We start from the raw sequence: 24960 nt of genomic DNA on the forward strand, positions 1-24960 counted from the left end.
TTTTAGCTTTCTATTTATTCATTAATGCCAAGCTATTAGCAACCAGGTAACTGCTTAAACTTCATATCAATGCTGCTATTAAGCTATTAGCCATCAGCTAATACTCATAACATGACAGAGGTGAGTCACGTTATCTGTAAACTGCTTTAGCTTTTGGTGCGTTCAAGTTCTCCTGGGAAGTTTGTATTTACGAGGTGGGAAGACGTGTTTACGACGGCAGGTATGTTCAAGTCACTTTCATCGGAGTAAGATGGAGGCGTACCTTCTCTTAATTAATTACACAAAAATACAGCACTTATAGAAAATGAAGAAAGAATGCGCATCAGGTGTGTTTTGCTTTTTTTAAAAAATGTTTTTAGTGAATTTATAAAGCCACTGTAAAGTTTATCGTTACATATTATATTGTTATATTATAATGCTACCATTTTGTGCAGAAATTAGCTTACTTCGTTGTAAATATAAAAGCTGGACAATGTCACTGCTAAATGCCTATAATATTGTGGTATTCTGCCATGTTTCTCATTGAAATGCCCCCAACTCGTACAGATCGGGGCTTAAAGAAAATCCCGAACTTTCCACTCGTGTTTACGACATTGTGGTGGCATTCATGTGCGTTCAGCTCGTAAATACGATCTTTCTGACATGACTTGAACGCACCATTTCTATTTATTCATCAGTGATGCTTGCTAAGTTGTTAGCAACCAGCTATGATCAGCTAACACCAGCTAGAAACCAGTTATCAAGATCCAAAATACAGCTACCATCTTAAACTGTGTTTTCAGACTCAAATGATCTGGTCTTGACGACATTGCTAGCTGTTGTACGTCCTGTAGAAGAATAAGCTTGGGCAACGTAAAACAACCGTGACTGGTCTAAAGGACAACCAAAGAACTTTTAATGTTCTGCTTCAATTGGCTCAGAGTGTTTATTAGAAAAGTTAAAATGTGAAATCAATTATATGGATTTAAAATAGGACTATTGATCATAGTACTGCACAACAATACAGCATTAACCATTGTTTCCTAGAAACCTAAACACATCACAAAAAAAAAAAAAAAAAATGGCTAACTCCATAGACAAAGTAGAGGTGATATCCTCACATGTGATTTATGTCTGAAAGAAATTTATAGTGGCCTTTCTGACTCCCTGGAGAAGCAAGACTGTGATTTGCACGCTTACGCACAAACTCAAGGGACCAAATGGTGTCGGACAAGATCTTCATGTAAAAGAGGACAATAAAGCTGCCAGCAGTGACGGATCTGGTTTTTGTGGGGAGCAGGAATCATAAATAAGAGAGTCATTGCACAGAGAGCATAACTTCAGGCAGATTTAAGAAAAGAAGAGAGACAGTCTACAAAATGTGCCCTTCTCTGTATGACACATAGGCTACACTGTGTGTATGATGAATGGCATACCAACAGGGGCTAATGCGGCTAAGCTAACCAGTTAAACCTTGCATCCAAATATGCAAACTTCCCTATTATATAGTAGGCAAAAACAGTATGTTAGATGAGTAGTATGTCTGAATTCATAAAAGAGTATTCAAATTGCCTACTGATTCTGCCAAGATTCTGAAGTGTGCATCCAGTGGACATTTACTATCACATGAGGCCATGGGAGAGGAGGAGAATGGCGGTGAAGCGACACAACTGTCGCTGGTAGGTCACATGACAATTACAACATTACAGATGTAGTGCGTCCGAACTGCTTTAATGTTATACACATTCATACAATATAGAACATACTTTTTAAAAGTTTTAAAAGTTCATTCCTTATCAAATGTAGTAACTACTCAGGCAGTACGCGATTTCGAAACACTGTAATATCTATTAACGTAATCCTAAAATCTAAACGAGTAAACGAGCTGTGTCCTAAATCATCACCTATATTATATAGTGCACTGTTTGTGGGGACTACCATTTATAGTGGTGTTCGAAAACAGCGGACATTATCAAGTGCGCTCATTCAATCCCACAATGCACGGCAACAACTTCCAATTTAAACTCGATCACTGTGTCCGAAATCAAGTACTGAGTAGGTACTACATTTTAAGATGAATTTGAATTTACTTCGCGACCGTTAAAAAAGTACGCTCTATATAGTATGAATATGGGTAGTATGAATGAAATTCGGATGTACTACATCCGCCATGTTGTTATTGTCATGTGACCTACCAGCGTCACTGCCATTCATAAATCCTCTCCAGTGGCCTCATGGGATAGTAAAGTGTCCATCGTATGCGCACTTCAGAATGTCTCCGGATGTAGCAGGTCATCCGAGTACTTTACTGTTTTTTGAATATGTATTCAGACATACTACTCTTTTGGCGTACTGTTTTTCGCATACTGTAATAAGGAAGAATTCGATTTCGGACGCAGTGAATGGCTAGAGAATACCCATAATGCACCATGAGGGTTGTGCTGAATGAATTCCTGCGTCTCGGCAGTAGATGCCATGTATAGTGGAAACATACAGATGTACAGCGAGTACCTGTTAAATTGATTATTAATTGTTTAATTAAGGTTTATACAAGCAAGTTTCTTAATTTGTTTTCAATCACACCTTCAATATTAATGGACTAATGTATGGAATAGTTAATGAGGGTATAAGGGGTGATTTCGGATACAACCGCTGATCCAGAAACACATGCTACTATGCTAAATCACGTTAACATATTGCTGCTGTGGCAAAAGAGACTTCTGGAATGCTAATGGATTAATGAAAAGTGAAAAATGGGATGTAAAGGCATTGTGTAAAACCTAGGATGTTGTGCTTGCGGACTCAAACAAACGTATTGCGTTTCCTCGTTTACAGTTATTGATCAGGAGATTAGCGTTCCTGACAAAAAAAGCCATTACTTGAACACATCCAGTAATACTGATATATTCTGCCCTTGTTATCGAACTGGCTTCTAAAAAACACAAAAATGGATTGTTTTGAAACTCTTGGGATGCCATGTTGGCAAACATCACTGAGCTAATAAGATTAGAGGGCAGCCAAGGCCAGCAAACCGAGTGTGCGCACAAACCTCTGCGCATGTGTGAGTCGCTGACGTCCTGTTTTATGCTCTGCGTCCAGAAGAATCAATGCTCTAATGCCTACATTACTGTCAGCAGCCTGAGTGGCTGTATCAGACTGGAACAGAAGCACATCTAAATCAGCAGATGCTCAGGGTGAGAGCCGTAATTAACGAAGGCGCATCATCAGCACTTACATCCCACTGGAGTTTTTAATACAGTCCTCATAAAGGGAGCTGAAGGTAACGGGATGAGGAATTAACTGCATATTAGCGCAGGCGTCCTTATCCCTAATGACTGCACACCGCCGTGATATCACTAAAACGGTTCCTCACCAATCCATCCAGGCATGCCTTGTTTTATGTCTGAGAACCATTTTCATGGTTACGTAAGCCCTGCAAATGGGATTTTTTGGCAATTAACAAAGGCCCAAGTGCATTTTTATTTATTTTAAAGTCCGTTTTAGTTGTTTCTGGTATGTGTATCTCACAGAACTTGTCTAACGATAAAAACAATGTGAGAAACTATAACCATTTCAGATAATGGGTGCTTTATTAGAATTTAAAGTGATTGTTCACCCTAAAATGAAAATTTTGTCATTTATTCACCCTCATGTCATTGTTTCAATTGTTGTACATTCAATGAAAGTCAATGTCCAAAACATTGGACCCCACTGACTTTCATTGTATGGACAAAAAACAACAACACTGAGACATTTTTTCAAACAATCTTCTTTTGTGTTCCATCATAAAGGGATAATTCACCCAAAAATGAAAATAATTTCTGCACTCTTGTGTTTTCAAACCTGCAAGATCCTTTTATATGAGTGCTCATATTAAACTTTGTCTGTGCTATATGAATAATACCTCAAAATTGTGTGGCTTGTTGAGGACAGATGATCTATAACTTTTATAAATATTCAGACTTATGATTTCCCTCTAGTGGATGATAAAATGGGTTATAATGATGCCATAAAAAGTCAAATTTATGAAATATAATTATGAGATAAAGTCATAATAATGACAAACTTTGTCCTCATTGACTAAGTCAAAATGATGAGATAAAAAGACAATTATGACTTTTAAAACTTCATGATGATATAAAAAGACAAATGTATGACAAAAACAGCTGAGATAATCAATTATGACAAATGCGACAAGTCATAATTATGAATTATAAAGTCATTATTATGGGATAATTGTGAAATTATTACATAAAAACATGAGCTAGCCATAATTATGACAAGTTACTATTATGACATAAAAAGGCAATGATGACAAAGTCGAAATTGACATAAAAACAATTGACATAAAATGTCAAAAACTGAGATAGTCAATTGTCATTGTCACAATTATTAGATAAAAAGTTTGAGATAAAAACAATTATGATAAAAAATATTCTCAAAATTTGAGAAAAATTGTAAATATGACCAAAAAATCAATTACGACAATTTTTTTTTTATTTTTATCTGACAATGAAGTATGTCATAATGACTTTATTTATTGTAATTTACGAAAGCATGATTTTTTTTCCCTTTATGTGACAGAAATGAGCTTCCATATAAACCATATCTAGAGACTAGATAAATTATATCATCTATATATAATATATATGATGGGGTGGGGCTCTTTTTAACCTTTTTTTTTTTTTTTTTTTACTTTGACCTAGCAACCACACAAAATCCATTGCACAAGTATGACTCCTCAGTGCAACAAGATTAACATCACGCAACGAATGAAATGACAAGATCAGCAGGATCAAACACGCACCCTGTCATCCCCAAAAACAAAAGCACAACATATACATTTACATCTGAAACAATCTCCTTGCAAAAACAGTAAAATGCGTTTGAATCAATGTTGGACGCTGTTAGGAGGACAGTAAGCGGTTGACCCGGTAAATCATCAGCTGAACTAATATGGCCAAGGACAGCTCTGGGTGGAGATTTACCAGGCTCAAAGTGCGCTGTGTATAATCATACGGGTGCTGAGGCAGCGCTGCTTCTAACGATCTCATTCAGCTTAAAAAGTCATTAAAGTGGAATACGACAGATAGGCTGAAGAATCGTTGGCCCATCTTTATTGTTAAGGCTGGTTGGTTTGCAGCTGCATGGGGCTTGAACTAGAATGAGAGGAGGACAACGAAACAACCAGGAACAGGACTGGGGTTACAAAAGTGTGGCTGTTTAAAATTAGCCTTTAAGAGTCAACTCTTAAAGGGATAGTTCACCCAAACATGACGTTTACTCACCCTCAAGTTGTCGCAAACCTGTATGAGTTTCTTTCTTCTGTTGAACACAAAAGATATTTTGAAGAATGTTGATGGTAGCCATTGACTTCCATAGTATTTTTTTCCTACTATGGAAGTCAGTGGCTACTGTCAACTGCTTACCAATAATCCTCAAAATATCCAATTTTATGTTCAACAGAAGAAACTCATACAGATTTGGGACAACTTGAGGGTGAGTAAATGATGATTTTTGGGTGAACTAGCCCTTTAAGTAGTTAATACAATAGGCTGGTAACCAGAAGACTGTTGGTTCGAATCCCCAACATGGGCAGTCTATAGGAATTGCCCCTATAAGTGCAAATATTTCGCATGTGAAAACATGTTTTGCCTGGTTTGACATTAATACCAAATGCCTATAAAAGGACTGTTTCACCTAAAATGAAAATTTTGTCATTTACTCACCCTCATGTTCTTCTGTGGAACAAAAAAAAAAAAAGATATTTTGAAAAATGTCTCCAATGTCCAATGTTGTTTTGGACCCCATAGACTTGTTTTAGCCCCATTGTTCCGCAAAAAACTTGTACAGGTTTTGAATGATATGAGGATGTATAAATTATGACCGAGATGTGCTTAGAGAGCAAAATCTATCCTCCAGCATTGGTATCTTCCTTTGAAGCCATTTTAGGTTCGTATATGGAAGGTGCTGTAGTACAGAAAGATGACAAAGTCTGTTCAACGCTTGAAATATAGCACACAAGTCAAATGGAATACAAAAAGAGAAAAATACCATAAACGTACTGTTTAAAGACAATCTTGCCCTCTGCTGTAGGTCCATGTTGAGAATTAAAGGGATAGTTCTCCCAAAAACGAAATTTCGGTCTTCATTTACTCACCCTCATATCATTCAAAATCTGTATAGCTAGTGCCATTGAAATATAGCGCACAAGTCACATAGACTACTTTTGTGGTGCTTTTATATACTTTTTGGAAAAGAGCAGCATGAACATTCTTTAGAATTTCTCTTTTTGTGTTCCACGGAGGACAGAACATAATACAGGTTTGAGGGTGAGTAAATGATGGCAGAATTTTCACTTTTGGGTGAACTATCCCTTAAAAATAGGCATTAACCCAAAAACATCATAAACAAATGCACTCAGTCAACAATTGACAGAAAACCTTTATTAAAATTTAAGTCAAATGCCCTCTATCACATCAAATACTGAAAAAAAAGTCAAAGAAAGGAGACAGTTTGACGCTAACACCTCAAGTTAGGACAGAAGGGACAGAGGGATTTGCAGGTGGAACAAATACATGGAGAGCGGAGAAGAAGACAGTAGGAGAATATATGATGACAGAGCCCTTCGTTCAACTGGAGAACATTTAGATATGATTGTCGTCATGCTCCAGTACTATAAGCAGTTAGATTGTGAAATGGCAAAGCTGTTGGAACATTAGGGAACGGGAACAGGGGGTAAATGTAATCTAATACATGCATTTTATGGAGAAAGATTGCATAGCTGTAGAAAACACTGTCTCAGTGGTGCTGACGCCAGTAATGTGCTTTTAGCCCTCTCTCTCACTCTCTTGTTCAGTTTGTTTGTTCCTTCCTGAAAACTGTCCCATGATTTATTTGATCCCAAATAAGAGTCTTTAGAAACGGGAGAGTGAGTCAAAATTTTGTCCAATGTGCCATGGACATTGGTAGAAGCCCATAAAAGCGGTTACGCCCGCATTAGTTTTACTCCAGGAGCAGGTGTGTGGGTCAAACCCACAAAAGGCCTCACCTTTCCATTTCGTCTCTCTGAAAACACAAGGAATTTCTGATCCAAAGTTTTCTGTTCATGAAAAAACAGCCATGCATTTGTCAGTAATCCTGTCTAGTGTGCTTCCGGTGCAAAAACGAAAGGAAAACAACGGTAGACATTTATCCTCCGAAGTGGACTCATCTGTTCAAGGAACGTCAGCATTGGTATCTTCCGTTGAAGCCATTTTAGATTCGTATATGGAAGGTGCTGTAGTACAGAAAGATGACAAAGAGAGAAATGACATATTAGATTAAAGGTAAAAGCACATGGACCAGTCAAAACTGAATTACGCCATTTCATGCCCCTAATGCATCATTTATAGGACCAAAAAAGTGACAAAGCCAGGATATATATTTAAGGATTTGCGTTTTACAGCCTTAACCATGAGTAAATTTTGCTGTCTCGCTGGTAACTGATGAAAATTGAGCATTAAGTTATTAAAAAGTATTCAAGAAGAACCAGGATGAGGAGCAGATGGATTTTGATGGTGTTTTGATGATGAAATTGATGTTAAAATGAATTTGGAATTCCACCAGATCGAATAGCAGAAAGAATTGAGCTCCAAACCTTTGTCGTAGATCTTCAACAACACACATTAACCACCTGTGCATACGTCACTTGGACAATTTTACCTCATATCACCCTTTACTGTCATTTGAATGAATGTTTAAAACAGTGAAGGAGGAATTCACAAAGTTTGAATTGTGCCTGTTGGTTTGTACGTGCTGTCTGCATTGTTTTTGCCCCCGATTCACTAAAAGAACTTGCATAACAACGGCAAAAAAAGTGTGCTGAACACATTTTATGTATATCTTATTTATTTAATTTATTTATTAATATATTATTAGAAAAAGAATATACTACCATTCAAAAGTTTGGGGTCGGTAAGTTTTTTATGTTTATGAAAAAAGTTTCTTATGTTCACCAATTAAGGCTGCACATATTTAATCAAATATACAGTAAAATCAGTAATATAGTGAAATATTGTTACAATTTAAAATAACTATTTAATAACTATTTAAAATGTAATTTATTCCTGTGAAGGCAACTCTAAATTTTCAGCATCATTACCAGTCTTCACTGTCACAAGATCCTTCAAAGATCATTCTAATATGATAAATTTGAAACATTTCTTTTGATTAAATTGTTGTGATGCTTAATATTTTTGTGGCAACTGTGATCATTTTAGTCTTTCAGGATTCTTTTATGAACAGAAAGTTCAAAACAATAGCATTTATTTGAAATTTACTTTTAAATTTTGATCAATTTAATGCATCCTTGATGAATGAAAGTATTAATTTTTTAAAAACAAAAAAGAAACTTAATGACCCCAATCTTTTGAATGGTAGTATACAGTATATACGGAGTTTACAGCATTTAGCACCTGGTTAAGCTGGATTGTGAGTGGTTAGTGATCAAGGCACGTTTTTTTTGTGTGTGTGTTGAAATACCATGTGCAAAAGGCATAAGTGTTTAATGAATTGGAGTGATTATGCAACAGCACTTAAATTCATTCATTCATTCAGGAAAGAAGCACAGATTAAACAGATTAAAACAAGAAGATGAAACAAGAAAATGTTTATTGTAACACTCAGAATAAATTTAAATTACTTTTGCCCTTAAACCCTATAATGAATGTGTCTGTGAGATCTGATTTAGGGGTACATGCTCCCATTAATGTGGAGAATTGCAGTCATACAAACACCATTGAATTTTGTTTATTTTGCAATTCTGTTTGACGACATTAGTGCAGAAATTACACACTTCACCTTTAAGTGAAGTCAAATCCCTTATGGTGTTCCACAGGGTTCAATTTTGGGACCTCTTCTTTTTGCTTTATATATGATTCCCCTAGACCATATTATTCAGAAACACAACTTATCATGTAATTTCTAAGCCGATGACACTCAGCTTCATCTTCTTGTTAAATAACAGCTGTTCTGTGTCTAATCTGTTTGAATTTCTTCAGGACATTAAAGGGTTAGTTCACCCAAAAATGAAAATAATGTCATTTATTGCTCACCCTCATGCCTTTCCACACCCGTAAGACCTTCGTTCATCTTCGGAACACAAATTAAGATATTTTTGTTGAAATCTGATGGCTCAGTGAGGCCTGCATAGCCAACAATGACATTCCCTCTCTCAAGATCCATTAATGTACTAAAAACACGCTGATTCATAACGCTTCGAAGCTTCCTGAAGCAGTGTTTTGAAATCGGCCATCACTATAAGTCGTTATTTTGTTTTTTTGGCGAAACAAAAATATTCTCGTCGCTTTATAATATTAATATTGTACTCACATGAACTGATTTAAATATGTTTTTAGTACATTAATGGATCTTGAGAGAGGAAGTGTCATTGCTGGCTAGGCAAGCCTCACTGAGCCATCGGATTTAAAAAAAAATATCTTAATTTGCGTTCCGAAGATTAACGAAGGTCTTACGGGTGTGGAACGACATGAGGGTGAGTAATTAATGACATTACTTTCATTTTTGGGTGAACTATCCCTTTAAATGCTGGATGGACATGAATTTTTTTACAGTTAACTAGCGATAAAACTGAGATAATCATCTTTGGCCCATCAGTTATGACTTCTGGCATTATCAATCAGCTTGGTCCACTCTCTACCATTGTGCGCGACTGTGTCAAAAACCTTGGTTTTATCTTCGATCCCACTTTGTGTTTTGACAAGCAGATCAGTCCTGTTGTGAAAAGCAGTTTCTTTCCATTAAGACTGCTAAAATCAAGAAGATGCTTTCTAAGAAGGACCTTGAAACATTATTCTTTATGTTTTAATTCCTTTTGAGGATATATAATTTTCATTTGTCCATTTGTTTTTTATATTATTATTTGTCTAGTCTTTAAATCTGTTTTACTCTACCTGTACAGCACTTTGGTTTCAACTTCTGTTATTTTTAAATGTGCTTTATAAATAAATAAAGTGAACTAAACTTAATTAACAAAAAAGTGCAGTCAGCAGAATGCTAAAATCATTTACTTTCTATGAGTGTTCAAGAAAGTAATTGCCTCTTTGACTGACAGCTGCTGAAAGCAATTCTAGATTTTTTGGCCTCCAGGTCTCCAAATTATGGTACAAAATCTTTCTGCCCCTCTCAATCATGTGGTCTGTGAAGCACAGCTGTGCAGTCCAAAAAGGCCTGTAAAAGCCAAGCAGAGGGACTCTTGCCCCATAAAGCATATTTGAGTGCCCTGCAGCCAAATTATAGCAGTGTGCCTCCAGAGCAGAGTGCTAACCATGATGTTAGCAACTAGCATAACTGGCTTTACACTCATAAGGACTTAGTATGTCCGATGTGAGTACATTAACTCCTAATAAAATTTAGCATCATTAGTTTGCAAAACTATGTACAAACAGTAGCTCTGTTGCTCAAAACTTAGTGAGCTGTCTTGCAATCTTCTGTCTACATAAGCAGTGGCTTCAAAAGGCAGTATGCTAATCAAAGCAAATCCATTCAACATACAAACAGCGTAGACTCAATTTGCAAAGTATTTCAATAGTTTAATGTTAGCATGTTGCTAAGCTAACACCATAGTACTCGAATGAGCATTAAATAGCAATTTTTGTACTGGATTTGACTAATTTAATCAATATATGTCAGTGGTGAACAAAATATTTATAATGAGAATATTGCCCGCATTCTCCACCATCCTGGATAGATTGGACTACCAAAAGCCTAACTTTAAATGACAATTTATAGTAAAACAACAGCAAAATCAAACTCTAGTTAGCATACATCTGAGGAAACAAGTCACTTTTATGCATCCAATATTCTTACCTTAAAAAGTCAGGAGCCCTGGAGATCATGTTCTCAAAGTCAGCAAAGGAGAGCTTGCTGTCTCCATCCAGGTCGGCTTCCTCGATGGCCTTCTCACACACCAGATTAACCTCCTCTGGTGTTAACTCCTCCTTCGTTAACTTGTTTAGAGTCTTTTCTAAGTCCTCTTTGCAGATGTAATTATCTACATTGAAGTCTAAGAACAAAATAGGATAAGAGTTAACTACAAATGAGTTCATGTTGTAAAGTTGCTGCACTGTTTATGAATGCTGCAATATAAATGTTTATTAGAACCTCTAAAACTGTGCATTGTGACAATCACATTGTAAATAATTTAATATTTTTCTTCTAGTGGACTGTACATGAGGTAATGAAAAATAAATTTTACCATATATTTTAAAAGCATAAATGGCTTTCAGTTCTCTAGGAGCCATTTCGCTGAGAACCGAAAACATGTCCACAAAGTCGTTGAAGCTGAGGTTCCCCTGGCCATCTTCGGAGAACGATTCCACAATCCGATTCCTGAATGGATTCTCCTACAAAACAGAAATTGAGAGGTACTGAGCCAGCGTTCGGACTAAAACACGGAAGCCTGCACTGCGTTCACTCCGGCAACTGCGTATGACAACGGTTCAAATAGTTAAATAAAGTCGTTATTTTTGTTTTGTTTTTGCACGCAAAAAGTATTCTCGTCGCTTCGTAACATTAAGGTTGAACCACTGTAGTCACGTTGACTATTTTAACAATGTTACTAGCAAATTACTACCTTTCTGGACTTCAAAAGGTGCAATGACGTTGCTGCCTATGTGTGGTTCAGAAACCCTCAGATTTCATCAAAAATATCTTAATTTGTGTTCCGAAGATGAATGAAGGTCTTACAGGTGTGGAACGACATGAGGATGAGTAATTAATGACAGGAATTTCATTTTTGGGTGAACTAACCCTTTAAGCTTACAGATTTCCCTTAAAATCAGTGTAAAAAATATGGAAAACGTCTAGTACAGATTGCATCTTGGCCTGGCTATAGAGTACAAATGTATGGCTGTACGTAAGCATGTGTGCAGCAGAGGGAGTTTTGCTGAGTGAGTCATGTATAAAATGTAGAATGGCTGACTCCCCAAACTGGTGCCCATATATTTCTTACTGGCTATTGGCCTAAAGGAATTTTTATGCCCTATGCTACTAGCTGACTCAACAGCTCTGGGAACAGTAGCATGAACACAGCAGAGCAGGATCAACCCTAACATTTCACCTCTGTTTTAAACACTATACGTCCTGTGTATGGTTATAGTGTAAGTGTAATACTTCAAGTTAGAGGGTTTGTTCAAGTCCTTAACCCTATGTATGAGCCATAGCAAGCAACACAGTTCAACTTGAAGGAACTTCAGGCATGATTTCACATTAGTGACAACCAAATAATCTGTAAACACCACAAATCAATACAATGCAAGTTTGATCTGAACGAAAATTCAATCGTATTGGAATAAGTGGAGTAAATTTACACTCTAAAAAAAAAAAATCTGCAAAAATAGGGCACAATGTACTGTATTTATTTGACGGAATTCTCTGTTTTTATTTTTTACAGGTGTTTTACCTGTGTTTTGAATTTTGATCTTCATTGCATTGTGTTTTAGGGTTAACGGAAATGTCCGTAAAATTATAGGATAATGTTCGGGTAATAAGCTGTCAGTACTTTTCCTGTTATTTTATTGGATTTATTTTTAACAGTGTAGAAAAATATGATTAATAGGAAAATATTAAGCATGTAAATGCTTGAATAAGATTTGATATAAAAAAAAACCTTTTGAAGATGTGCAGTGCCGTGATGCGTTTATGTTTATGCGAACGTGTGGTCTTACATATTACAAATTGGTCTCAGTTTGCAGGATATTTACTAAATATTTTCTAAAAAAGCTCTTCTGACATATATGTCAGTCTTCTTTTTAGACATTGTCAAGGCAAACACGTCAGTTATGCTCATGGTAACTTCAGTACATTATCGTGCTGGCTTTCTGAACACGTAATTTTGTTTAAAATACACGTAATGCGCACATAAATTAATACGGAAACGGATTGCAAGGTTTAGAGTTCATATAAACAAGAATCAGACTGGATTCAATCGAATCGAAGAAAATTAGGGCAGCCTGCTTCATGGGCAATAGCATAGAGAACATCCATCCATGTGTAACATCAAAACACTCTGAGGGATTTGTATTGGCAGAAGTCAAGTATACAGCCCTCTAATGTCCTATTGTGTTAAATAACTCCAGTTTTGCATGAAAAAGCCAATTATCAGACTGAATGGGGACTGGGATTTATGTTTATAAAGGCTGAGAGGATCTTTGGAAACTGGAAGCTGTCGTAGTCCCATCAATCCCAGCTAGAGTGGTCTCCATCAGTATCGTCCACCTCCTAGGGTTGGGTTTATAGCTCCTTCATCCATCTGACAGCTTTAGAGGGCGGTAAAATTACATTCCAACATGGGGGACATAATGGGGCTCATTCTGGAGCTGTAACATCTGACAAATTTTGACTGACTGAGGGATGGGTCAGAAAAAGGAACGGTGGGATCGGATCAGTGATATGACATGACTGACTGAAAAATAGTCTGAATTATATTTAAAAGGAACCATTTTATTGAAAATATTGAAAAAAAAATCTAATTGCTGATATTTATATGGCCAAAAGGTAAAATGGTAGCTGATAGCTTGTAATGTAAATCAATCTCATCTTAATAACAGTATAGCAGATTACTTACATAAAAATTATGTATGGATAATCAAGCAAACCTAAGTTGCTTCAGTCCAGTAAAAGTTCATAATATTACTAGGGCTGTCAATTGAAAAAAAAAAAAAAAAAAAAAAAAACGAATTAATTGCGATTAATCACACCTAACATTAAAGTTTTTAATATGTTTAATTTCACATTTAATCTCCAAATTGATGTAGAAACAACATAAAGACAATATATTTTAAATATTTTGTTTAATGGCATCTTTTTATGAATGAAGGCTAGTGTCACTGATACTAATGTCTCTATTAAACTGATTTTTTTCTCAATTTTAGCCATAGCTGTTCAACATTACAGTATAATTGAAAGCTATCAATTTTAACATTTATTATTAGGCTTTAAAAATATAACACCTTTTAATTTAAGTGAACTTAAAACAATCTTCACATAAACCCTAAGGATTTAAGGATTTTTTCTACTGGCCCAGTCAGATTGTTACTTGTCCTGCCAAAATGCACAAAAAAAAAAAAAGTTATTGTTTTTATTGTTTTTGACCCATGTAACCATGATTTTCAGGTAGGTCTAACAGGTAGGAAATAAACAGAAATTGAATAGTCAAACACTTTACAGCCTTCACTACTAAATTATGAATTGAACGTAGATTAATCATTTTTAAAGCCAAGTTATTCAGTCAAAAGCAGTGAGTGATTTTCTCTTTGTCTTTAGTTCTTTGACTTTGATTAACATTAATGACAGACATAACAGCAGCAGGTTTATTAGGCTTCTGTCACTTTAGGACCTGACGCACAACTCTTTACGTTCATTTAAAAGTCATTTGAGACTGTGCATTCGAGGATACTCGACAAAACGGGAATTTTGCCATAATTGTGTGTGTTTTTGTCCGTTCAAGCGCTGTTTGTGTCTTGTCGCGTGTGAATGGTCTATTTGCCTGAATAAGAGCGCGATCATACAATGTAATGCTATAGCCAAAGGATGACGGAAAAAAATGGATACTGCCTTAATTACGTTAAATATTTTTAATGCGTTAAATTTATTGTAACGGGTTAATTTTGGCAGCCCTAAATATTACTAACAATATAAAAGTTATTCAGTTGCTTTATAAAAATCAGTAAAGATTTCGTAGCAAAAAGTGTACCACGTGTACCATGACCTGAAGGAGGACGTTTTTACAATTATACTAAAAGGCCTTTGACTTGCTAAAAAAAAAAGTAACTGTCAACGAGACGACAGAAGCCATGTATAAGATTGTGTACAACAGGGTTTTCAGCAAAGTTTTGATCATTTTGATAATTAGAGGCCTTCGAAATTTGAATCAAATATAATACAATAGGCTTTATAAGGTTAAAAAAAAAGTACAGGATAATCCTTGGAGGAGATAGCCAGCCATCAGCCTTTGCCCTTTTGAAAAATCTGAAAGAGTTTTACCATAACCAGCTTAGGAATGGTGCTAATAAAGCACTTCCTCTATAAAGTAACATAATTATGACTTTAATGCTAGCATAATACTAATGCTCTTTTTGGCTAATACTATAAACGATCCCTTAAAGGTGTAGTCTGATTAAACGTATGTGTCTTAACAACCACGGAAAATCTAAAACGCTAACATAATTTGCTGACGGCACCATCTCATGGAGCGTTAACTTTCACAAGCATAGTGGTGTAAGATCCCACGCTCCCACTGCTTGTGCTTTGTCATATAAACAGCCCAGCCAGCGTGGTCATTAAAAACCAATTTTGCCCTATAAAAACTAAAGTCTATCATATTTGATATAAACTAAAAGTGCAGAGAGGGTCATTGCACAAGTATTTTGTTGCATAAACAAGGGTCCGGAAATATTTCTGCACCCTTTATACTCTTGTATGCGAACTGGAAGTGTATTTCTATGTAGTGAACACAGATAAGTGATACAGTCAAACATTCTCAGAATGCAGCTGGACCAATTAGATTAGAGGAGCAGAACAAAGTGGTAAACTGTTAGAATTACCTTCAGTTCCGGCATGTTGACTATGAGAGCTAAAGGGACTTTAACATCAGGGTCATTGGTGTAGTCCATTGGAACCAAATGTGGAGCCAGCTCGTGGTATCTTCCATGCAAGCTGCAATGCAGGAAAAGTGAAAACTGGTTACTGGAGTTCATTACTCTTGCTCTGACTTCCTCTTAGCTCATCATTTGAATCAGACCTCATTAGTTTTATTCACAACTACTGCAAAATGAGAATTAACAAAACGAGCAATTTCAAATGTAATAGAGAAGACCACTACTGTAATCTACTGATTTACTGAGAAAGTAAATATCAAATATCAAGTTTAAGTCAGTATGAAATGGAAGTTAAGATTGTCTTTTCTTCCTTATTCTGAACAGTTTTAATTTCATTGACGAATAATTTGTCATATTTTTCGCCAACAACATTTTTTCACTGATGAAAACGACATGGTAACTAAATAAAAACCAGTTTGTGATGACAAAAACTATAATGAAAATCTATTGACCTTTTCGTCAACGAATAAGAACGAGACGAAAATGTTAGGAAGGGACGATTTGTGAAGAGTGTGGTGTGGTATAGAGGTTTCATGTTGTTGTAAGATTGCATTGGTGATTTCAAATATGAAATTTAATCGAAAGCTTGGCGAACAGCTTTGGAGAATTTGATGTTTCCCCATTCAAAGAGATAGGAGAGGCGTTTCAAAGATGGCCGCCGAGTGAATTGACTTGTCTTAATGTGACTTTGACTTTGTGCACCCATCTGAAGCGCGCACACAGAAAGCCGCCTCTCTGACAGCGTGTGAGTGCTGAATTGAGTTCTCTTTTGTGTCTTATCGTGCTTAAAAGGACAAATACACACAAAAAAATATATCAACCTGCCCGTTTTGGCAAGCATTCATTTAAACAGTCGGTTATGTCTTGAGTGAAAGTAAACACCTTGGCAACCCCACAGAAACAGAACGAGAGGAAAATGTTAGGAAGGGACAATTTGTGAAGAGATTCAATCACAATGAATCTCTTTGTGTGGTATAGAGGTTTCATGTTGTTGTCAGATTTCATTGGTGATTTCAAATATGAAATTTAATCGAAAGCTTGGAGAACAGCTTTGGAGAATTTGATGTTTCCTCATTCAAAGAGATAGGAGAGGCGTTTCAAAGATGGCTGCCGAGTGAATTGACTTGTCTTAATGTGACTTTGACTTTGCGCACCCATCTGAAGCGTGCACACAGAAAGCCGCCTCTCTGACAGCATGTGAGTGCTGAATTGAGTTCTCTTTCGTGTCTTATCGTGCTTAAAAGGACAAATACACACAAAAAAATATATCAACCTGCCCATTTTGGCGAGTATTCATTTAAACAGTCGGTTATGTTTTGAGTGAAAGTATTCGTAAAATCGTATTCATAATCGTAATCAGATCCGTGCATTAGTTCTTTAAGTTAAGTGATTGTAGCCTAAACCTGCTGCTGTCTGAATCCTTAATGTTAATTCAAACAACAAAAGAAAAAGAGAACATCACTCACTGCTCTTGACTGAGTAACTTTAGTAGCTTTAATAAGGATCTATACAAGGAAGACTATGCACTGTTATTTTAAATTTGATCACTTTATTCAATTTCTGTAGGTAGTACTGTATTTCATACCTGAATACTAATGTTAGACCTACCTCACAAACTTAAAGCACAGTTTATTTAATTTCTATCTTTGTTCTCTTGTATTTATTTGTTCTTATTTTTGTTTCTTATTTACTGAATGTTTGAATTTAGTCAACTACATCTATTGTAGGTTTAGATTTTAGTCGACAAAAACTAGACTATAACTAATACAATTGAGATGACTTAAATATGACTAAAACTACGGCTGCATTTGCACTGGCACAAACTAAAATCTGAATTTTTTACTCACATCTGACACGTGTAAACCCAAAAATCTGCACAATATCAGATTTTTTTGCATCCATTCTGAGCCACTTCCAAATGTGGTTTTAAATCAGATACATATCCGATATCTGGACATCTGACCTACGTCTAAACACATATCCGATTCCACTTGAAATTCCAAGCCACCACAAGCCGACGGTGACATGTTTACCCACAAAGACCACTTTTTAATGTCATATTATGAAGCAGATGTGCCTTTATGCGCTTACACTAAAACTCACAGCTTTTTTTATTGTGGTGGAAGCTTTATATATTGGTAAGAATAGAAACATTCGGAAGAAACATAGAAACTTGTTTTCGACTCTCCCCTGTAAATTGTACAAATGAACAATTAACATTAATTAACACCATTCTCAAACAAGAAAAAAAATGTAGGGAGGGACTTGATTTTGTCTATTGGGAATTGATTGGATCACTGGACGATTGTGGTTTGCTATTGGTCGATCTCATGTGAGTGACAGGTTGATCCCGCCCTCACGTCAGTAAACATGGCATCAGAGAAGAGATGAGATGTCACTGCAAGAGGGAGGGGAAGTTATTTTGATTAAAGATTACGAGGGCACATAATTAAAAAAAAAAGAATAAATCATTTATATTAAATACAGCAAAATTCCATAAAAAACAAGAATTGTCAATTTTAATTTCATGGTGACTTTAAGATTAAATATTCTGAAAGGAACTATAATCCTTTAAAGGGTTAGTTCACCCAAAAATGAAAATAATGTCATTAATTACTCAACCTCATGCCGTTCCACACCCGTAAGACTTTTGTTAATCTTCAGAACACAAATTGAGATATTTTTGTTGAAATCCGATGGCTCAGTGAGGCCTACTTAGCCAGCAATGACATTTCCTCTTTCAAGATCCATAAAGGTACTAAAAACATATTTAAGTCAGTTCGTGTGAGTTCAGTGGTTCAATACTAATATTATAAAGTGACGAGAATATTTTTGGTGCGGCAAAAAAAAAAAAAAAAAAGGACTTATATAGTGATGGCCGAATTCAAAACACTGCTTCAGGAAATGTCATTGCTGGCTATGCAGGCCTCACTGAGCCATCGGATTTCAACAAAAATATCTCAATTTGCGTTCCGAAGATTAACGAAGGTCTTATGGGTGTGGAATGACATAAGGGTGAGTAATTAATGACAGAATTTTCATTTTTGGGTGAACTAACCCTTTAATACAAAAGAAAAACAAAGAACAACAAAGGAAAATTTTTATATTTTTGTTTGGTAATACAATTACAGAACAGAACAAGACAAAAACAACAAAAAAACAACCTATGTATTGTTTTGTTTCTTTGTTGATTTAATGACAGCTAAATAAAATAAAATAATAAAAATAAAAAAACAGTAATGCGAAAAAAAAAAAAAAAAAACAAGTTGGCATTACACAGTATACTGCAACAATTGATACTTATTTTCCAACAGCAGTGGTTTATAATTAATTCAGAAATTACCACAATGGATTAAACTAAATGCATTTCACAAATAATGTAAAACTCAACTGTTAATCACACTAACCATTCATAACTATGCACTCAGTGTAAGAGGAATTAGCAATGCTCTTGACTAAGCAGGCAGATTTCACAAGGCCGTTTTGTCTGTTTGTTCCTCATAGAGAGATCTGGACACTTGCCAGCCAACGGTGAACTGATGACTCATTCTGAGCATGGCAACAAGACAGAGGGAAGCGGACACTGTAATAGGCCTTTGCAGCAGTAATAAAAAAAAGAAAAAAACTTGCACAGATGATAGGACAGCAGGGACACAGGACGATATAGAAAACTGATGAATCTTTGTATAAGCAACAATTAAGTTAACATTCTGCATCAATAGTCCTGTATGTGTCACAAAAACAAAACAACATCTTTATCATCTTACTTGTTTGTTGATTACTGAGCAAACAAAAACCAAACAAAGCATAAACAAAAAGAAACAAAAAAAAAAACAAAGTAAAATAAAATAACTAAAACAAACAGATAAAAAAAATAAATAAATCAAAGCAAGCATGAATTAAAACAAAATGAAAATAAACAATAAATAATAAACAAAAAAAGATAAAAGGAAGCTGATATCACAGAGTATATTGAAACAAGTAACAAAATCCTCTAGACTCTAAAGGCTTTCCAGTTTGAATAAACAAGTAAATATAGAAGGCTAAAACAACCTATTGTAAGAAAGAAAGAAGCATTCTTCATTCACGACCGTAAAAATTTACTGTAACTCACCAATATCACACTTTAGATTATTTTCCCAACACCAATAAATACTAAGAAATGTTAAACCAATATTATACTTGATATGAAACACTACTTTGTAGTAGTAAACTACAATGAAGTAATTAAGCGTGTGATCAGTAATTGCTCCAGCTCGCAGAAGTCAATAATAAACACATACATTACAATAACTGCAGCCCATTATATTTGTATTATGACATATGATAATATGTTTTCAGACAAAAAGCTTTGCTATTAGCAGAGGCTGTGGAAATATTTCTAGTATTGATGACTGTACAGTATAGGCTACTGTATCTTGTTCCTGCCGTAGTTACAAGAACAGAGACAAATCTCATGTTCCACCACAGGCATCCAATCAGGATGCAAGGAAATACAAGCCAATTCATAACGATTGCCGATAACCCTACGCTAACCTTGCATAACAGTGTGGCGGACTGTGCAGGTCTGTGCGGAGAACAGGAGAAACTGAGTGTTTTATGAAGGTGATAAAGTACAAGACTCCATTAGGTTTGCCAGTGATTGTCCATTTTGTTTCTCGTGCTCCACTGGCCCTGTTATCAAAACCAATCTCAGTGTCATTGCGGAGGCACAATCCATCCACATGAATCAAAATGGGCTGACACATCTTATGTAAGAACTGGATCTACTTATGAAACACTGGATGACATCCCTGAAAGAGCTGTCGGAAGTAAGAGTTCTTATGCAAATAAGGTGAGGTTTGTGAGCTGTTTTGAAAGCACAAAACTAAAATTGGTAGACATAATTCATATAAGTTATTCATTATATATGTAAACGCGCCATCAAGGAAGATGCAGCTATAGCTCTGATCACTATGTGATATCCAGAGCCAACAATTCCTGAACCCTACATATTAAACGTCAGTATGTGACACTGTTTGTGTTACAAACCTGATTGATACCCCAAATAATGTGGCTTGCTGAAGAGATGTGTGCTACTGCTTGTCTAAGGCATCAGATGTACATTTTTGCCTGGTGAACAATAAAACAGCCCAAAAAGTCCCATTCAACCTACACTGAAGGACCTTTAGCAACCACATAGCAACACACTGCAAACTCAGAACACCTTAGATATGTCATAGCAACACTCTATACCATTCATAACACCTTAGCAACCACATAGCAACACTAACTCACTCAGAAAACCTTGGCAACTGCATAGCAACACTCTAATACACTCAGAACACCTTGGCAACTGCATAGCAACATTTTAACACACTCAGAATACCTTGGCAACTGCATAGAAACACTCTCAAGCGCTCAGAACACCTTGGCAACCCCCATAGCAACATTCTAAAGCCTCTGAACACCTTGGCAACCCCATAGCAACACTCTAACACACTCAGAACACCGTGGCAACTACATAGCAACACTCAGAACACCTTGGCAACCCCACAGAAACACATACTCAGAACACCTTGGCAACTGCATAGCAACATTCTAACACACTCAGAACACCTTGGCAACTGCATAGAAACACTCTAAAGCACTCAGAACACCTTGACAACCCCCATAGCAACATTCTAAAGCACTCTGAACACCTTGGCAACCCCCATAGAAACACTCTAATACACTCAGAACACCTTGGCAACCCCACAGAAACACACACTCAGTACACCTTGGCAACCTCACAGAAACACACACATTTAGAACACCTTGGCAACTGCATAACAACACTCTAACACACTCAGAACACCTTGGCAACTGCATAGAAACACTCTAAAGCACTCAGAACACCTTGGCAACCCCCATAGCAACATTCTAAAGCACTCTGAACACCTTGGCAACCCCCATAGCAACACTCTAACACACTCAGAACACCGTGGCAACTGCATAGCAACACTCTAAAGCACTCAGAACACTTTTCAAACCCATAGCAACACTCTAACACACTCAGAACACCTTGGCAACTGCATAGCAACACTCTAATACACTCAGAACACCTTGGCAACCCCACAGAAACACACACATTTAGAACACCTTGGCAACTGCATAACACTCTAACACACTCAGAACACCTTGGTAACCCCATAGAAACACTCTAACACACTCAGAACACCTTCGCAACCACATAGCAGCATGCTTAACCATTTACAACCTAACCCTAACCACTGAGAACACCTTGGCAACTGCATAGCAACCACTCAGAACAACACCCTAGCTGTTGCACAAGTAAGCACTACACAAACTAGCACCAAAAATCTCATTCAGATAAAGTATGCATTGCCAGAGAGACAAGGATCAGACTGGATCAATATTTTATTTGACTTTAGCAGTGGTAGCCTTAGCATGGTATCATTATCCAGAGCCCCACGTATTTAACAACATCAAGCTAATTTTTATGTAGAATATGTTGCAGTTTATTCAAAGCATCCTGGTGCATTACAGCACCCAGCGAATGGGTAATGAAAGCAGAGGGTTACAAAGCACTCTGGGGACATGAGATAAAAGCCAGTAATGGTTCATTGCTGAAGAATAAGCGGAGCCTATAATGGCCATTAGAAAGTAATGCATTAAACATCTCATTAACCCCTTTCATGGACGCAGCCTCTATGTTACACTTTAGCCCAGTTAATAAATGCATAGATTGAAACACATACATGAAAAGTCTTTACAGATACAGTGATTCTTTTATCAAGAAAATTCATTGTGGTTTCTCTGATTGCAGTTTAGAAGGGCGACAACTTGTGGATAACTCAACTATGTGTGATAGTAATAAGGTGATATGTAAGTTTTTTTTTTTGTTTTTTGCTAAGGGAACCTACACACCACGGTGAAGCTTATTCACTGTCAAAGGAAAGTCCATGAGCCATCATGAGTCACCAGGGGACTGTAGGATGGGTTTCATTATGATAACCGAGGCCTTTCATTACAGTCTCACTCATTAGATGGGTATTACAGCCACAAAAAACAATTAATCCCAACCAGTACTGATCAACATGAAGATCTTCACCAGCTGCTCATGTGATCTCAGCAAAATGCCTTTGGAGAAGGAATTCTGGGTAAAATAATATAAAGAACTTTCCATTAAAAGGGACAAAATAGGGTCTGAAACTCTTAAATTTAGTCTTTTTTCATATTTTTGTCTGCTAATGATCAAACAATTGATGGTTTAACATTCAGAAAATGTTGATCATCAGTCTAAAGAGGTCAAATTAAACATGAGCTGTTTTACTTTGGATTTATTTTATATGACATTTGCAAGTTTTGTAACCTTGTTTTCAAATACAATATCTAAAAAGTTTTAAACCATGATTTTATTATTTATTAGCAGTAAGCATTATATAAAAATTAAATAAAATTAATATTTTAAAAACTAAAGTGTAGAATAAATGTGAAAGAATGTGTAACAGGGTTGCAGATTTATTTTAAATTAAGATGTCACACAGTACAGTGTTACACGTAATTTTTTTAGTAACGTTTTTGGTAAATAAAATGAGTAATTAGAAATATTAGATAAAAAAGAACCAATTCTCAACTACCTGAAAGAAGCCGTCAGTAATTTCAGTCTTAATTCCTCCTCAAGTCAATGTAGGTATTTTAAAAAAATTGCATAATGCCAGTCTATGGTCTTCAGTGGCTGCCCGTGAACAACGTCTCAAACACTGTAGTTGTAGTTGAGATTAGTTCGTGTTGTCGGCATGTCGCGAAGACACTGTTTCCTGCTCTGTGAAAGCAAATCCACTTTGATGCACTTCCAAAGGATGAATGTAATGTGATGTAATAACCGTTTATGTATAGAATATAATAGATCCTAAAAGAAAAAATATGGGATTTGCACTTTAAAAAAAATAATGAGCCACCAAACGTACCCTATTCTTGGAAATCCACCTTAGACATATCTTATTGTGCGGGTTTATTTAAAGGCTGCAATGCGCACATTTTTAAAGACTGCATTATAGAAGAGCATCCACATAAATGTCTATCAGAATCGTAATAAAATCTCATTTAACTGTCACTATGTCCACAACCAGGGACTCGGACGGACATGGCCAAGAAAACAGCAGTAAATCATCTGTACATGATGCAGCGCAGCATCCTGAATCATATCATATTATCCTTTCAAGCTTTACACACCAGGGCAAACATCACACCAATCTATCAATCTCACATCACACATAATGGACATTAGAATTGAACATAATACACTCTCAGTTGAAGTGAGAGCGATGTATTTTGCGTAGCCTGATAGTTTGGTGAAAGATGGCGATGATACTGGAATAGAAGGTCGATGAGAGCTTTGAGACAGCTCAGGGAACATCAAGAGAAACTACTAAAACACTGTGGTTGGGACAAGTGGCATTGAGTTGCTGATGATTAAAGATCAATCATATTTCCCATAATCAATATGTCATGGCAAGTAATTTACATCAAAACACTGATTCTTTCGTACAGGCACCATAAAATCTAAAAGCTGAGTCACTGAGAGAACAACAAAGCAAAGTAGGCAGATACCTACAAAATTTCCTACACAGAAACTGAATTATGAAAACGTAAGTGGTATGTACAGCATTGGAAATGTCCTGGCTATGAGTCAGACATGGGGAAGTACACTAGCTACAGCTCAGCCAATCAGAGCCTTTTGTTGGGCTTCTGTATTACCGTAATTGGGTCGTTTGACTGTAAACTGACACTGTACCCCTTTCTCCTGTATCTGTTTTTAATTTCTTAAAGTAGACACTTGATCTTCAAACGACAGCGATTAACAGCATATCCTGAAACCCGAGAGCAATATGTCAATCCTATTAGAACAGAAAGCAAACAATTTGTTTTATTTATACCTAATGCACAGAGGGAATGGACAACAGCCAGGTCGAATAACAACACAAGGCTTTATTTCTTTATGTTATAGTGAATAGGAATCTACAAAGGAATGAACCAGACCTGATGTGATACTTTGCGAGTCTGTGCCTAATCAAGAGATTGAGTTCCAGGTGTTTCGTAAGGTTTGAAAAGCGATCCTACGCCGTGAGAGAAACGCAGGTAACATCGCTTACCCAAAAAGTCTCCATTTCAACCATTGAAAAACCATTCTAGAAGCATCTTAGCAACAGCTAAGCAAAGTTTGTTACAATGTTAATTAAAAATGTTTATCATTCTCAAAACAGTAAGAACAAGTTATGATAATGCAATGCAAATCTTGTTAGTGTTTATAGGTATTCCAACATATTTTCATGACAAT

The 24960-nt window shown here is 36.2% G+C and overlaps 1 protein-coding gene across 6 annotated transcripts in view; it reads right to left on the bottom strand.

Moving 5' to 3' along the window:
• Positions 1-6405: 6405 nt before the first annotated feature.
• cib2 (calcium and integrin binding family member 2) overlaps positions 6406-24960 on the bottom strand; it is a 41695-nt gene continuing 23140 nt past the window's right edge. For all 6 annotated transcript variants that reach the window (XM_051883828.1, XM_051883826.1, XM_051883823.1 and 3 more), the window contains 4 exons: positions 15585-15696; positions 11237-11384; positions 10849-11044; positions 6406-7258 (listed from right to left, as the gene is read on the bottom strand). In XM_051883828.1, coding sequence (XP_051739788.1) covers positions 7237-7258; positions 10849-11044; positions 11237-11384; positions 15585-15653 — 435 coding nt within the window. In that variant the 5' untranslated portion in view covers positions 15654-15696 and the 3' untranslated portion in view covers positions 6406-7236. The remainder of the gene's footprint in view (positions 7259-10848; positions 11045-11236; positions 11385-15584; positions 15697-24960) is intronic.

Source organism: Ctenopharyngodon idella, chromosome 24 (genome assembly GCF_019924925.1).
Source record: "Ctenopharyngodon idella isolate HZGC_01 chromosome 24, HZGC01, whole genome shotgun sequence".
Taxonomy (NCBI): domain Eukaryota; kingdom Metazoa; phylum Chordata; class Actinopteri; order Cypriniformes; family Xenocyprididae; genus Ctenopharyngodon; species Ctenopharyngodon idella.